The sequence below is a fragment of the Excalfactoria chinensis genome, chromosome 25, assembly GCF_039878825.1.
Source record: "Excalfactoria chinensis isolate bCotChi1 chromosome 25, bCotChi1.hap2, whole genome shotgun sequence".
Classification (NCBI taxonomy): Eukaryota; Metazoa; Chordata; class Aves; order Galliformes; family Phasianidae; genus Excalfactoria; species Excalfactoria chinensis.
The window spans coordinates 462,117-479,415 of NC_092849.1; the positions used below are offsets into that span (position 1 = coordinate 462,117).

The 17,299-nt window shown below is 48.2% G+C and overlaps 1 protein-coding gene across 1 annotated transcript in view; it reads left to right on the forward strand.

Annotated features, from left to right (window-relative positions):
• The window catches only part of ZMAT4 (zinc finger matrin-type 4), a 43,419-nt gene that overhangs the window by 16,572 nt on the left and 9,548 nt on the right, over window positions 1-17,299 (forward strand). Inside the window, exons 3-6 of the mRNA XM_072357033.1 lie at window positions 2,610-2,699; window positions 6,005-6,161; window positions 10,411-10,635; window positions 13,750-13,846. Coding sequence (XP_072213134.1) covers window positions 2,610-2,699; window positions 6,005-6,161; window positions 10,411-10,635; window positions 13,750-13,846 — 569 coding nt within the window. The remainder of the gene's footprint in view (window positions 1-2,609; window positions 2,700-6,004; window positions 6,162-10,410; window positions 10,636-13,749; window positions 13,847-17,299) is intronic.

Here is a 17,299-nt window from a genome sequence, read left to right on the forward strand (position 1 = left end):
AGATCCTTCCCAAGGACACTGCTGCTGGGAAATGCACAAAAACCTGTTCAGTTACTACAGCAAGTGAGCAAATCCTCTGTAAGCCCAGGCTCTCATCTCTCATCCCTTGCTGTTCTGGCTTCAAAAGCAGAAATCATTGCTCCATTCCAGGGTCATCTGCAGCCACGGGTCCTCAGCTGTTGTCTGCCCACAGAGTCTGCATTGTCTGCTCCTGCTGTGTGCTCAGGACAGAGCTGTGTTGCAAAACTCGATTTATGCAAAATCAGATTGCATTTCCTAGCATAACGTAGGGCAGAGCCCTTTCATTTGTTGAGGTTGAATTGCTGGGATGCTGCTGCTGCCTCTGCCACAGTCCTCGGGATTAGAATAGATTTGATATGGATATAAATGATCCATTTGCCTAATTTTATTGATGAGCCTTCCAGCAATAGGTGAGCTTGCAGTGCAGGAGCCTGCAGTTGCTATGTGAAAACAGCCTCCTCCGGAGCTCCCCCACCCCACACAGAGGGGTGTTTTTGAGGCGTGCAGTACTGATGTAGTCTATAGACTTCTTCCCTGTTACAGGAGCTGTCTGCAGACACTGGAGACAGAGGATTGAAGTGAAAATGCCTTCGGCAGAACGCTTTGTAGATCTACAAAAGGAACACCAAGGAACACAGAAACTCTTAAGATGAAGTTGTGGTGCCTATTGATGAATGAGCAGACATGCTCAAAGGCAGTGCTCTTGTTGAAGACCTTGGATTTACATCTGTGTTTTCTGAGGCTCCTGCATGCTGTGAGAGGGACCAGAATGGGATCTGTGTGAGCTCTGATCCCATCCATCCCAATTGGGTGTGTGGTGAGCACCTCCTCGACCAGCAGTGCTGCTTTTCCTAGCTGTTCTCCAGGGCTGGAACCCAGCAAACCCTGCACAGCTCAGCATCACTGTTGTGGAGCATTGCTACCAATGCTTGCCCTCCCTGAGTGTCACCACTGCAGTGGGTTTGCTGGCTCTGTGGAGGAGAGGAGAAGACCAGCAGGGTCTTTGGTGAGCAGCGCATTAAGGGTCATTGCTTTGCTCAGGCTGTGGTGTTAGAATGATAAATGCACATGTAAATGTAGGGAAGGCCAGAGATAACGCAGGCTGACAAATGGGCTGTGCTACCTCTGCTTCCTCAGGGGGAAGAGATGATTTTAAGCTCTGCTTTTAGAACCGCAGGATAATAGGGCTGCATAAGGAGTGTGTTGTTTGCAATGATGCCAAACATAAGTTATCCCTTTTTCTTGCCGTTCTTAAGTCTGAACAAATGCATAAATAAAGCGAGAAGCACTTTAGACCCACAAATAAACACAGTAAAACTTTGCAAGCAGTGAGTTGAGCGGCTGTAGCTGCACACAGTCAGACAGCACACACCTGTCTGTTGGCTTCCCAACGTTTCTCATGTCATCTCTTAATTGTGCCACTGCCATCCAGGCTGCTAATCACCGAGAGGTGGAGCTTTTGGGGTTTCCAGTGCCCCATTCAGAGCAGCAGGCGTAGAGCTGAGCTCTGCCAGGGCCAAACAACGTTTCCTAAATGCACGCAGGAAGAGCAGGAAGGGCGAGATATTTTTCATTATTTATCTTGACTGATTTTCTCCATTAAAAAAGGAAAATTATCGCGTCGTCACATTTCTGCATTCAAATTTAGCTCTGTGTAAATTTAGCTCCAGGTTCACACCGCGGGAAGGAAGAATGTTCCAGTACATGCTAATGATCATTTAATATCTTAAAATTGCAAATCTGTGATCTGAAATTATAATATTATGGGGCCGTTGTTCTGCGAGGCAATCAGAAATGGAGATTGGGGGAAACATTTGCATAATAATAGCTTCCATGCACGCCTGGGCTGCGGATGCACCACGTTTAGCGGCTGCAGGCTGCTCTCCCCAATGGAGTTATTGCTCAGGAGGTGCCCCCTGCTCCCCTCTGCAGAACCTTTCCCTCCCTGTGCACACAGAACCCCAGCACTGCTCTCTGGCTGCAGCTGGACCTGGCAGTGCTGTCTGCAGGGTGATATGGGGCCAGCAGCAGCTGCTTCCCAGCAGAGCAGGAGGTTTCACATAATGCACAATTATCTGGTAATTTACCCGCGGGGGGAAATTTCTTTCAAACCTTTGGCAGGTATCGGTTGGCTTATTTCCTAGAGTGAGATTTTATTCCCTTTATGTATTTTATTCTGCTGGATGTGAAGGAACTGCGGGCTTCCGCGTGTGTGCATCTTATCTCTGTTGATGCCGTCCCATCTCCTCCTGAAGCCAAATGGCCCTGACTTCTTTGGTCTCTCCTGGAATGGAAATGAACTGCTAACAAACGCTGTTCTCCTCTCACCTCTTCTATTTCCCCCTGTCCAGGGGCTGTGAGCAGCACTAAGCTGTCAGTGCAGGCAGCAGATGCCCTGAGCCCGTGGTAAGTTCAGCTCAGGGAGAGCTCTGTGACACCTCTGTGAGATGTGGGCGTTCTTCACCTGGAGACACATCTCAACATGATGTGAAATGTCACCGCAGTTTGGTTTTGTATGCTGAAGAGCCTTTTGCTTTTTGAAACCTCATTTCTTCCTTTTTATTTTTCCCCCCTTTTTTCTTTTCCAGAGTCGGAAACACGCCAGCAAAGTTCGCCTCTATTACATGCTTCACCCCATCGATGGAGGCTGTCCAGCCAAAAAGCTCCGCTCAGAAAACGTGGGTTTTTACCTCCAGTCCCTGTTTGCTCCATGAACTATTGCCTCTGTGCATTTGTTGTAACTGCTGCAGATAATCAGGTCCCCAGAGGTAACATTTAGATTAGCCACAATGCTAAGTAACTGGAAATAATTCTCAGTAAACTGTACAAGAAATATGATGTGCATCAGCAGCTGTAATTGCATTTCCAGTTATTTCAGTGCTCTTTCATTGGAAAAAGAAAACGTTGGCAGCCAATATCAGCTTCACAAGGACCAAGTAGCCTGCAGCAGCCGGGTCAGGGTGTGCTGCAGGTTGGGGAGTGGCTGCATCCATCCCTTATGCTGGGCTGCACGAGAGATGCTGCTGAGCTTCCAGTAGACAGCATCCATGTGTGGCTGTGCCTCATGCTATCAATATTTAGCGAGATATCTTCTAATTAAAGGCAGAAGCCTGCAAGAGTTGCCAAAGGGATCTGAAAGCTCCTTCACGCAGTAATTAACATTTTAGCAGAACTTTTATGTGGCACACAGGGTAATTGCAGACGCAGTCTGCCCCATAACAACAGGATCTCGTGCTGTTTTTTCCTGAGTGATTAATTACAGGATGTGAAAGATAGAGTGGACATGCACGTATAGACTTGGAACATAATTCTTTAACGAGCTCCTTTACATGTAATGAACCCCAGACCCACACACACACACCTCAACACACTGAGATGGTGAATAGAGAAGCAAATAGACCTTAAGTAAGTCAAAGCTGAACCACTTTCCATTTCTTTTATGAGGAGGCACAGTGAGAAGTCAGGTAATTCAGTGCTGATTGTGCCAAGGGCAGCCCTTAATGGGGCCGAATTGAGCGAGTCCTTATGAACCAGGTGGGTGATTTGCTACAGCAGACCTACATTCTGAAGTTATTAATATCATAACAACGTAGCAGGGAAAATCTGCCAATGTTTACAGCTCAGTGTTTGCAAAGTAGCCCCGTTGCTTATCAGCTTTATCCAAGATTCTGCATGCGAGGGGAACAGAAATATTTAGGACATCTCTGAGGCAGCAGAGTAACATCATTACTGCCTACAGAATGCAGCTGCATTGCCCAGCTCAGATGTCTGCCAGTCAAGCCGTGACATACTGACTTTAATGAATATTAGAAAGAATCCTTGCAAACCAAGTACATTTCCGCCACTAAAAGGGAGACATTAGCCCGCTTCTACCAAAGGGCTGCACTGCTGCAGAGCTGCGTTCCATTTCTGTTGTACCCTTTTAGGTTGCAAAACTGAAATACTTTGGTTTCCTTCCACAAATCACAGTAAGAAGGAGAAGCTGCTGCAGTTGTAGATGCTCCATGGAAAAGGCTCTGAGAGTTCCAGTGTCTGCTACCTGACCTCTCAATGGCATGGAGTGTTCTATCTGCTATTTGGGGGGACTATGAAGATATCTTGCATTCCTGCTAGCACCTTCAAAGCAGAACCTTCTTGGTGCACAGAACATTAACTCAAATACAAGACACTTTGCAGCGCTTTGAGTGCCACGTCTTATACTGCTGTATTTCAAGGGTTTGTCTAATCTTTTCTTCTCAGTAAAGCCCAGGAAATGCAGACAGCAGATTTGTATCTGCGGATTAAAAATCCATACTTTTCTTGAGGATTGCTTAGGGAACATCCAGCAAAGCGCTGCTGCTGCCTGGCCCTGTGTGAGGATTATGCCTTTTAGCAGCTGTTAACAGGCAGCTGAATAGCTGAAGCTAATTCTGTTGGACGCACGAGATTTGCTTTGAAGTTTGTAATATTACAAAGAGAAGCCCCTGCATGCTGGGCTGTCCTGCACTGCTGCAGAGCAGAGTCAGTGCTGGGAAGCAGGCAGTGATTGCCAGGGCTGTGTGTGTTGTGCTGCTCTGTGGCTGATGGAGGTTGTTATCCCACCGCCACTCCAACTTTGCAAAGGGTTGAGAGGAGACTGGAGAAAGCTATTGAAGCAGATGGTAGGAAGAAAAAACCCTTCCACACTGGCTCAGCTTCTGCGGTGTGCAGTGGCTGCTGTGGGTTTTATGGAACTAAATGGTGCCTGCTTGCTGTGCTTTGGGCTGAGCGGGGTTAGGGGTGCTGCGTGCAGCCCCCAACACAAAGGCCATGGGGAGCTGCCAGGCTCGCTGCCCTGCTTGACAAGTGATGTTGTTTTACCGCTTGGCTGCACAATCCCATCAGCGAGGCATCACTCAGCGGGTGACAAAAGACACCGGGTCAGGTTCCCCCCCAGCCCATCTGGTTACAGGTAAAACAGCCGCTGACAAAGAGCCCAGGCATAATTACCCTTCAGGGCAGGGCAGGGAGCAGTGCTGCACTGCTGCTGGGGTGGCTGCCTGAAGATGCTCCCAGCATCCCTGGTTTGGTGGTGAGATCCCACCCGCACCCTGAAATGCTCTCCCAGAAGCATCAGTTGGTGTAGCCATGAAGCTGAGCTCTATGTGAGGGGTCTGAGGGTTGTTTGAAGGTTTATTGCTTTTTTTTCTTTTTAATTAACTGTAGCCTATCTGTGAAATTGGAAAGAGAAAATCATTGCCAAAGAGCAGAACAAGAGGAGAGACCCTATTGCTACACACTGAAGTGTATCAGGTTTTCAAATGGTCTCTGTTGGAGGCTCTGCACATGTTACTGCTGCTGATGATCAATAAAGGCTGGAATTTTTTCTACTCTGCTCTTAACTTTCAAGTGATTTCTCTTTGAAGATGTAAAATATCTTGAGAGAATCCTGCTTAAAAGAGCTGCAAATTGCACACAGAACAGTACTTATCACCTCTTGAGATTTCTCCCTAAGGTTTAAGTTGATTTATAGTTAATAACAGCAACAAAAAAGCGATGAAAATCAGTCCTCCTTCTAATTGTGCTTCTTTCTTAGGGAAAGATGACCCTGAATATGGGTCGGGTTAGGCTGTATGTTCAGCTCTCTGCTTGCTGTCCATACTCAGTGCCTATGATCCATTCCATGGCTGCTGGGGCTCCATGTCACTGCGGTGCTGCTGGTTTGGGTGCTGTGGTTGCCATATGCTTGAGAACATCTTTGCTGGGTGTCCAGCAGTGAGCCAACCACTGTGCCTGAGTCTTCTTCTATCTCTCATCTGGGCAAATCACAGAAGGTATTTACCATCTGCCTGTGGAGCTAATGTGAAATGGAGATCGAGGCCATTGTGTTGCATAGGAGTGAGTCTGGGGAGAGATGTGTGGGTGGGAAGCACAGTGCTGACATAACCTGGGTCCCCCTCCTCCTCCCTCCTTGTGCAGCCTGGGGATGACGCACCTTTTCCTCGTGTTTTCTGTCTCCATGCAGGGCAGCGATGGTGACTCGGTGGATAAGAACAAATGCTGCACGCTATGTAACATGTCCTTTACCTCAGCAGTGGTGGCTGAATCGCATTACCAAGGGAAAATCCATGCCAAAAGGTTAAAGCTGTTGCTAGGTGAGCCGCCGGCGCTGAAGGCCGCAGGTAGGTGGGGGCAGCAGGGGGGGACATCACTGCTCTGTCTGCTGGGCTCGGGCAGTTGGGTGCTCATCATGCTGCCTTCTGCCAGATGCCCATCTCTGTGTTCCTAAATTGCTGCCTGAAAGGCGGCAGGTCCGCCAGGCAGTGGCTGAGCCTCACCCTAACTATCAGGAGTTATTTGACAGCTTAGCTAATGCATGTAATAAACCTTTCCTGTTATTGCACGGAGCGGAATCCCATTTGCTTTTACCTCAGAGGGAAATGCAGTCTTTAAAAATGTTTTGGATCGATCACCTTTTGATTTTCACCCAGATGGGCATTCACGCTTTCCTCCATGGCGGTTCCAATGATGCGAGCCTATTAACTTCCACATTTTAAAAGTCAAACATTGCAATCAGATAACCTGGCTGTGCCAGAGTGTGCCTGACCATAACAGCAGCACGCTGAGAGCAGGACCTGTGCTGGGACTGTGCTGTCCCTCAGGCTGAGCTCTGTGCTTCACTGCTGCCATCGGTGGCACTTAGCATAGAGCAGGATCTAAGAACTGCTGTGTGTTTTACATCCTGCCTAATGAGGTGTGTGGAAATCCCAGAAATGGTGACATAAGGTTGTTGTGTCTTTATCTGTCTGTATGCTTTTGTTGCAGTTGTTTTTAACTTCTCAGACTGATGATGCTGATGCAGAAAGCATCATTTGTCCTTTATAGGGATTGGCTTGAGGGAAGCTATGGCCTTTCCCTGGGGGATGCATGGGGTGTGTTAGTAGGTGTCTTGCTGCTTCCCACTAATGAGGGCACCCTGGGAAGGCTCATTAAGGGCAGGTGTAGCAGTTCCCTGTGCTGCCCCTGGGAGCTGTGCTGTCTCTTGGGTCTGCAGGTGTGGGATGGGGTGTCCCAGGTTGCACTGAGTGAGTGTAAGCATGGATGGGTGATGGTCAGACAACAGCAAGTCCTCCTGTCCCCAGGCAGTGACTTTGGAGAGCTGCAGCTTCGCATTGTGTTTCCATTTAATTTTCTAATCATCTGAATCAGCTTCACAGAGGCAATAAGTGAGCTGCACCACATGCTCTGTAAGTAATGGGCTCTTCAGCTGCAGTAATCACTGGGAAGGAATAACTCAAGGACTCATTGAGTCTTCCATACACTTGATCTGATGAAGCTGAGATGTGGGAATACACTAATAAGCACTTCTTGCTCTGCAGTCGTTCTCAGGAATGTGCCCATTGGACACAATGCTTTCCAATGGGACACGTCCTGCTCTATCCCGGGGTGCTGAGTGCACCAAAATAGGAAGCCATCTCCAGATGGCAGTGCCTGGCTTATAGCTTTGCATGGACACATACACTGCTACCCAGCATGGCTGGAGAGCTCTGAATTGACCCCTTGCTTAATGGAGGGATCTGATTGTAAAGGGAGGGGTGAATCTGTGAAATTCTTGGTGCATTTCTGGAAGGCATCTCAGCCACACGGGTGTACAGATGCTTCTGTTGTGCATGGCAATGGAATGAGCTGAAGGGACAAAATGAAGAGTAATGAATGCAGTTGGAGCTGCAGGGAAATTCAGGCTGAATTCCAGAGCTCTTTGAGGAGCAGTGTTTTCCAGTAAAGAAAATGCACTCCCATTCCATTCCCATTCCCGGAGGTAGCAGCACCCCCAGGATCCCAGCAGACACCGCAGGGGCTCAATCCCAGTCCTGGTGCTGGAGTTTCCTCCTGCTGGGTCTGCAGCCCTGTTCTGCAGATGCTCAAAACGCACTGAGGGCTGCAGTCTGCTGCTGAGCAAATCCCTCTTTAATATTCTGGTTTTTGTCTCATCAGTCTCATAGAAAATTAGATTTATTCTCAGCCTCTTTACGGGGCTACACCTTCCCTGTCTATTTTATCATCTCCTGATGAAACACAGATCTCCAATTTCTCTGCTGGTGCTTTCAGAGGAGGGAGGAGGGCCCTAACAGTAAGGGCTCTCACAAGGGGAAAGCAGTGTCTGATCACTACAGGGGAACATTGGTGATGATTTTCTGTTGCTTCTCCTGCAGGAGGTTGTAGCCCTCAGAGGTTTTATGTCACTGCTATTTCCAATGAATTCCTGCACTCACGTCCAACACCCAGGTACCAGGATGAGTTATAGAGGGCTGTAGGGGAAAAGAGCTGCTGCCTTCATTCCTCCATGTACAGAGCATGCAGTACCCTCAGCCAGGACTCAGCCTTTCTCTCCTCCTTTAGTTCTTGGAGAGCAGCAGTGATGACAGGTTGGGCACCATTTATGCACAACTATGAATAAAAAGCTGTACAAGCAAAAGAAGTCAGCCATGAGTTCATCACCAGAGTGCTAAGTGTTTCTAACTTTGCTTTTTGCTTCATGCAGCAAAGGAAGGCTTCTCGCTTCCCTCCCACAGTACAGGGGAATGTAAGGCAGAGTGTTGTGAGCTGTTTAGCATTTGAAGTACTTGAAATAGTCAAACTCACAGCTTTTATGTCTGTGTGTTAGGACAGAGCAACATTTTTAACGTCTTGGGAGTGTTTATTATTAATGTTCATGTTGCGGCTCGAGGAATGGTGATGTTTCCTGTTCTGTTCTTGTTATGTACCAGAGATCAGAATGATAAATCCACCTTTGTGGGAAGTCAGCTTTCATCTGTTTGTTTGCAGGAGGGTTTGGAACATGCAGGGTGTTTCTGTTGGCTGTCAGGATGGGTTCAGCACACCTTAAGGCTGTAAACTGGCCCCGAGGAACGTGGCTTGAGGTGAAAATGCTTTGTGTTGTGGGAGCTGAGAGGAGACCCCAGGCACTGGTTGGTGTGGGGTGCCGAGCTGGAGGCTGTGGGTGGGAGCACTGCTCAGCCCTGCAGCAGAGATGCTGCCATCAGGTCTCTTTAACGAGCAGGAAGATGTAACTCCTGCAGACACCACCAGCTCTGCAGAGTTAAGCCTCCGTGGTTCCCCTCTGGTGGCAGCTAACATACAAACAGGGAGAAAGCTGAGCAAAGGATCCATCAGATTTAACTCCAGGGCCCTGGGCTGGAAGCAGCTCTGAGAGCACATTGGTCTGAGGCTGCACTGTGCTGCAGTGCTCCAAAGGCAGCAATGGAGCAGGGAAATCTCTCCTGGTGCAGCGCAGAGTTACATGGAGGCCACGTGGGGATTGGATGGGAATCCTCTTGGGGGGTGGGAAATAAATCCAACGGCAGTGAGTGGGTGGTTGGCTGGATGGTAGAATGAGGAGAACAGCCATCGCCAGCAGGAGTCAATTACGGCACTCATCTTATTAACAAACACCCCAAAGAGTTCATTTTGCCAGCGCTGTGTGCATCGCAGGGCATGATGGCTGAAGTGAGAAAATCCTCCTCCAAAGCAGAGCAGGGTGGGAGCACCACCAGCAGCACTGCAGGCAGTGAGCACCCGACACCCCGGCGGCTGTCATCAGGACAATAGGAGCTCATAAAGCCCTGGAAATAGATAAGGTTGTAAGTAACATTAGATGGAAGATACGATTTCTTTCAGGAAAGTTAATAGACGCGCGTTCCGGGCAGGTCAGCAGAAGATTTACAGCAATGTGAACTCTTTGTAACCACGCAGGCAGTGAATGCTGTGCTCACAGCCTTCAAGTTGCCCTTTCTCAGCACGGAGTGACCGTGGTGTATTGTGTAGAATCAGTACTAAGAAAAAACAGAGTACCAAATAGAAGGAATGTTTGGATGAGGTGTGATAATTCATCACCAGCTGTGCATTTTTGCATCCCGGTGTTATCTACATGATATTGTCCTGTTTATCCAAGGCTTTGTGTTGTACGTGGCAGGAAACCAATGGCAAGCAAGGCCATTGGGAACCAATGGCTTCACGGTGTGAGGATCCATCACCTTTCTTTCTGTTGGAGTTATTCAGGTCACGTTTGTGACCTCAGATGGCCTCATATGAATCTGAAGGGAAATGGGACCAAATTAAGGTCGTGTCTGCTACACTTGTCAACCCATAATGCAACATTTGAGTGAGCAGAATGACTACTGAGCAGCTTTTTTTCACCCGTGACACTAAAATTGTGACAATTCTTTCCGAGGCCAAATACATTGAAAAGTAATAATCCTGAGATGGTTATAATTCTGTCTCTCTATCCTGATGGCATTGCTGTGTTTCCAACCCAAGCCGTTCTATGAAATAACTGTTGCTCATTGCTCGCCGTGCCCAACACTGGCTCTTCCTTGGGGTTTGGCAGCCTCTTGCAGCACAGCACTGATGCCAACATGTTTCCTCCTGCAGAGACCCTGGGCTCCTTGAAGCAGCCCCGTGCAGATCGGCCCCCAGCAGCATCCCCACCGCAGCCACGCAGGGATTCAGACCGCTACTGCCAGCTGTGTGCCGCGTGGTTCAACAACCCCGTCATGGCCCAGCAGCACTACGACGGCAAGAAGCACAAGAAGAACGCGGCCAGGGCTGAGCTGCTGGAGCAGTTGGGGAAGACACTGGACCTGGGCGAGCTGCGAGGTGAGAGTGTGGGGCTGCATGGGGCACATGTGGGATTGTTGGGTTCACCTGGATGGGATGCGCTGCTTTGAGCCACGTGAGGTTGTGGCCTCATCCCCAAAGCTGCTTTTTGTTACAGAGATGTAATTATGGGAGGAGAGGGAAGGGGCCTCTGGAGAGAGCGTTCTCTGTGGTCTCCAATTACAATCCAGCATTTTTGACTGAAATGGGCTGAGCACAAAGTGCAGGTTTGATTTCCAGCACCACATGGCTTACCCGCCTTGGCTTAACATTTTAAGGCAAGTTTTTTTCCTCGCAGAATGCAATAATTTTCCTTGAAGTGCCAATGGCCGCGCAGCGTGTTGTGCATTTCACCATCTCAGACCCTCCGGTGCTGCCCGGGGTGACTCAAATCCGTAAATGATTCATGGGGCTGAGTCACTGCATGGAAATACGGGACGTGGAAGGGCCAAGCTTGGGAGTGGTGGGGGATGTCATTATCTGTAAACAAACCCACAGTGACTCAAACAAATGGTTGGGCTCCTGCTTAGCAGAGCTTCAGTCCAAGGACACTGCCTTGCCCAGGACAGGATCTGTGCTTCCAAGCAGGTGGCTCTGTATGGCAGATGGGGCCGTGTACTCAGGAATGCTCCATTGCAGCTGGAGGCTGTGCTGGAGGTTTGGGCGCTGCTGCAGGTGTCCTGCAGTGCAGGGTTGGGTCATGGCCGCATTCTGTCTGCTCCCCCTGCTTGTTTTGCAGCCTCGGTTTTGGCTAGAATGCAAACTCATTTCCTCTCTGTGTATCCCCAGCTTTCCCCTCACAACTGAAATATTAATTCTATTTTGTCTGCTGTGGGAAATGAACATTTGATGCGTTATGTAAGCCCAGGATGAGCAGTGTCAGTCGAAACACAACATTTCAGCAGCCTTTGATGTTTTGATAATGGCTGTAATAAAATATTTATTGATAAATATGAATGTGTATTTGAGAAATAAGAATAGAGATGTATTTTTGGACAACTGGTATTTATAGGAAACAAAAACTTTGGTTCTTCTTGCCGAGCACTCATCTCGCAGTTCTGAAGTCTTGTTCTGAAATGAGAAAGGGAAAGGGGTGGGAAGGAGAAAGCAGCCTCAGCACCATTTCTCCCATCTGAATAAGGTGTAGATGTCCATGAGTGCTCCGTCCCAGGGGTGTGAGTGTTTGCCTGAGGGCTGCGTGGGCTGAGCAGGAGAGGTGACTGTGGGGATGGGGTGAACCTCAGCAGTGGGGCAGAATCAATGACTGCACAGGATGCCATCACCCACAGCCTTTGCATTCTCTGTGCATGGACCAATTGCCAGAGGTGCGGATGCTATCTTGCAAAATCAGGCAAGGATTTCAGTTTTCCCTCCTGGCTCGTAATTTCCTCATATGCCTTATAAATACTTTTCATTCTGTGCTGTCAATTTTGCTTGATAAAATGTGATTTAGCAAGTACTCTCCTGGAGTGCGTTTGAATGCGTTTTATGCGGAATGACATTAATGACTTCACTTCTAAATATTTTATCGAATGGATATGAGTGCATTCAATTTTACATGAACGCGTGTCATGATTCAGGGTAGGGGATGCTGATGTGTCATGAGGACACCAAGGTAAACGTGTGCATGTGGATAGGGCAGAGTTTCCTAACAGCCTTCTCTGTGTGGGATCAGTGCAGGGATAACGTGGAAAACCAACAGGGTGGTGATGGTGCATTTAAATTGTTCTTTAAAAGTATTGCAGGCTGTGGTAGGAATCCCACACCTCTGTGTTTTCATGTTGAGCCCTTCAATTAAGCTTGAAATGCTCTGTTCTGGTCTTCATGGAAGTGAATCAGTGCGAAGCAGAAACCTGACACTGGAATTTAAAATTCCCTTCTTTCTTTCTTTTTTTTTGCTAAGAGAACAAGACAGAATTATTTGAGCGTCAATGGTTTACTGTAATGCTGATGTGTGTTTAATGCAGCAATGCTAATACCACCCCTGATGCCCGGGGAATTCTTGGGATGTTAAATACAAAAGAGAGGAGGAGAGCAGAAATGGGTCTCTTACATGCAGACTATTAAGGGAGACAACAGAATCGGGGATTGGGAATGCTTAGGTCTGCATTTATGTGCTTAATTTATGTGAAGCCTCGCCCTACATAGCTGCAGTCAGAAGCTCTGATTGCCATCTCTCTGTTTCAAGGATGTCCAGGAGGGAAACGGGCGTCTAATGCACATTCAGCCACGCTGTATCTTTGCAGTGCAAACATGTTAGGTGAGGCATAGGAGTGCCTGTTTCTGTAATTCCTCTTTGCAACCGCTGTACTCTTTTTTCCCAAGGTGAAAGAACAACGAAGTTAAATTGCATGCTCTGCAAAGAGGGGAACCTTGTCCTTTCCCATGAGTTGTACCGACCCTCTGTGCCTTGTAGCCAGGTTTGCTCCGTTTATAGAAACCAGCAATTGCTTTTGTTCTGCCCTTCATTCTGGCACGGCACGCAGGGCTGCGTGCAGAGCTGTTCCTATGCTGCTCCCTGCTCTGCCATGGAGGGGACCTCAGCTGAACAGATGCATGGATCCTCTTGGAAGAAAGCTTCCAGGTGGTGCAGCCTCTGAATGTGATAGGAATGGCCCTGATCTGTGCACCAGAAAGCAGGGAAATAGGTGGGGCCTCAGTGCTCATTATTCTGAGCAGAACGATGCTTTGTGAGAGCCATGGGATGGCAGTGGGGACCGTGGTGCCCCTGGGCAGCCGCCTCTGAGCCCTGTGTGGTTCTGTGCCTTTACAAATCCTTCATCAAATGCTTCAGCAGTGCTTGGATACCCCAGACTGGAAAAGTGCATAGAGAGAGGTTACTGTAAGGAGAAAAGTCTATGAAGTTGGGAATGAGAGGAGATCTGAGAGTTTTCTGATGAATTAGAAGCTTGTGAGGGGCAAATGTTATGCTTTCCTTTCTCTGGTTGTGCAGCTGTTGGCACCCTCTGTCTGCTGCACTGACTCTGAGCAGTGTGGCACAGGCAGAGGGCATTTCCTGCAGCACGGAGATGCTTTTTCTCCCTGCACAGCCCTCAGCCTGCACCAACAAGCTCAACAGGATACACGACTAACAAACCTGGCTTCTCTTTGCAGGCCTGAAACGCAGCTACACGTGCAACATCTGCAACGTCACACTGAACTCCATAGAGCAGTACCACGCGCACCTGAAGGGCTCCAAGCACCAGACCAAGTGGGTACCACTGCGCTCCGGGGGCCCTCTGCTCATCTTTGCCTACTGGGGTGATGAGGCATTACAGAAAGCAATACCTCATGCTTCTTGCTGAGGGCTGATGGGGCTCTGTGTGTGCATTGGGGTGCTGTGAGCACCTATTGTCACACTGTGCTGGGAGCACCTTTGGTGTGCTGAGCCCCAGCAGAGGGACTGGGGGTGGACAGGACCAGGCATTTCCAAGTGAAAAATGTGCTGTGATTTACAGCAAATGTCCTGCCCAAGTTCCTGATATTAGGAAGGAATCTGCTCTGTCAGTTAGTGCAAATTATTAAAATGAAGTGATAAAGAGGCACGGTACCGAGGAGTAGATTAATGAACTAATCTCTCCTAATACACTCACATGTGAGCTTTGGGAACTGTTTCAGGCTGGAGGACCAAGGGCAGCCCAGATTAGAGGAGGACATAAAGATGTCATTTGTTACTGAAATACCTGAGGCAGCTTTAAGGGCTGTCTAAGTGATGATCCGGCAGTAAGCACCAATGTCTCCTTTTGCTTAAGCCACCAAAAGACAGGTGCAGCCCTCCCCTTGCTGATGTTAGACCTTCAAAGATTCTCTTTGCTATTCACTTTAGCTCTGTCCTGTTTCTCCGCAGACCATTCTAAATATTACACTTCCTGGACTTATATCTTTATTAGAGGTGATGATGTGTGATGCAGCTCAACCTCCTGCTCCATGCCATGGTTGGGAGGGATATGGGAGACAGCTGCGGGGTGCCCGTGGTGGCTGTGCAGGGAATGGGGAGCCCCAGGCAGCCCCCACCCCATCTCCCTGCTCCTTGGCGTGTGCAATGCAGCTCTGCCCCTTTGGGCTACACACAGGGACAGTGCTGACAGATCTGTGTCAGTGCCATTGCTGGAGAGCAGAGCTGACAGCTCGTCCTGTTGGAAACCCGAGGTGGGAGCAGCTGCAATGTGCTGCTGGGGCACGGAGCTGTAATTTATCCTTCCTCTGCCAGGCTTTCAGTGTTTGTGTTATTATCGCTGTCATTGCTGCTGTTGTTATTGCAAAGGAAAAAGGAGTTGGTTTCAAATCAAAGCAGCCTCACGAACATGAAATAAATGACGTGCAGAAAAGATGCACTCCTTTTGCTCAGCATGGAGTGAGTGAGTGCCTGGCATTCCCTGCTTGGTGCCCGCACTGCTTTGTTTCCCAATCACCTGCAGTTAGCAGAGTCCCATCTCCAGCCCTTACAGGATTCCTGCAGAAAGAGGATTCCTTTCTCATCTGTTGCTTTTCCAAAACTTCCTTCCAACTGACAGAAACTTCAAAGGCACTTTGCTTCATTCTTTTCCCTTGTCTGAATTTGGAGCCTAACAGAGTGCGTTTGCTGCAGAGCATTGGGTCGTTGTCCTTGGCTGCAAGCAAGAGTTGGGGCAGAAGGAGCACAGGAGTGGCTCCGAGGCTGCAGGACTTGCACCATTCTTCCAAGGATCTCCTCCTTTCACAAATTAATATTCTTATCTATCGTTCCAAATTTAGTTTCTTATCACTCCCTGCTAATGATTTAAGTCTCGTCCCCAGAGATTTTCATGAGCATTCAGTACAAAGAAAAACAAAGTAATGAATTTGTAAGAAAGCGCGTTACAAATGTAATAATGGAATGCCAATTAGAGACATTCGTCTGTCCAATTTCTATGGGAAATTGCTCCGATTATTCCATTTCCTCTGTCCATTGTTCATTCTTATCCAATCATCTTTGAGCCTATGGATCCCAGCACTGCACAACTATAGGGAAGTGCAGAAGAATGGGAGACAATGGCTTGGCAGCTTGGGTTTGTGCAAAACAAAAGCTCTTCCCACCCTATAATTAGTGCGTAACCAGATTTTGCTCTCTTTGTTTGAAGGCATTTCTGTAGCTTCATTGTCCTCTATATGGGCACAGGGAAGCAGAGTACTTTGCATGGTGGGGGCCCTTCCCTTCAATGCCTGGTCCAACATCTTGCCCGCTGGTTTGTGCTGTTCTCATTACTGTGGGTTAGCATCAAGGCTGTCCTCTTCCTCGTAACCCACATTGAAGCTAATGCATTGCAGTTGCCAAGGCAACAAAACATTTCATGTAGCTGTCATACTTAATATCATAAAAAAGGAGTTGTAAAGGAAGAGGTTTAGCTTGGGACAGGCAGGGTGCTGATTGCAGGCTGGAAGCTGGGAGCACCCATCACATACTGGGGAGATGAGTTCTCTGAAAAGCTGCTTTGGCAGAGAATAACATTTATGAGGACTGAGATGAGGAGCAGATACTTATAGCTCCAGAGCTCTCCAGAGGGCACCATGCATCCAGGCTGTTGCTGGAGCTGCTTTAAATAACCCAACGCACAGCAGCTCTCAGGCAGTGCACTGTGGGATGTGGGGCTCAGCCCTTTCTTTGCATCTCCACACGATGCTGAAGGAAAAGTAGCTGGAAGTGCCTTGGCTGATGTTGTGGTTGTTGAATAAAAATGTAGGAGGAGGCAGATGGTATCAAACTTGTCCTTATTCCTCTGGTCAATGGATTTACAGAGCCAGGTAATGAGTACAGTGAGTGGCCTCTCCAGCCAGATAGAGAATGTTCCTTTCAAGGTCCCCATTCTGCCAACATCACAGAATCATCATAGAATCATCTGCTTTGTGCTGCTGGGAGCTGCAGTCTGATGGGTGCTGTGATGTGTAGGCATGCTGTGCAGGCACTGGAGCTGGACTCTGGAACATCTGCAGCAGGGAGGAGCTCCAAACCTTTAATTAGGGATTTATGAACTGTGCAGTGGTGATTGAATCATTGTTTGACTTAATTTCCTGAAATAGATGTGGGTTTTTTTTTAATCTGCCCTTCCTCCTTCCCTGAAACCCAGCAGTGCTGAGCTCAGCTGGCCACGGCCAGCGCTCCATTTCTATGGGGATTGATGGCAACCAAAAGATGGGGTTGTGAGGAGCTGCAGAACGAGGTTGTGTCATATCCATGCTGGCCTTGGAATAGGCCGAAAGTGACAGAATTCTTCATTCTTGATGGTCTGATGTAAACTGTCCCCTCCCAGCCCTTCTCATGGCTGTGGGATCGCATCCAGATGATGAATGGGCAGCTCAGGAGCAACGACAGCAGGCTTTGTGCTTTTTTTAATCCTGATTCAGAACACAGATGTCTAATTGGAATGGGGCATTTATTAACATAAGCTGCTTGGCTGTTCAGCCATTGCAGCTAATCAAAATATTGTAAATATCATGCCTGGACAAATGTCACTCTTCACCGTGATTGCATTTCCATATCTATTGCAATCTATTTCAGAAAGCATAAACAAATATTTGCTGCCTGTTGTGGCTGATGGCAACTTTTATTGGCAGCAGAAACGTTTTCTGTGTGTTTTCTGTGATGCAATGGCGGCCACTGCCTAAAATATAAAGAAGCCTTTGGAGTAATAATAACTCCAGAAGATGA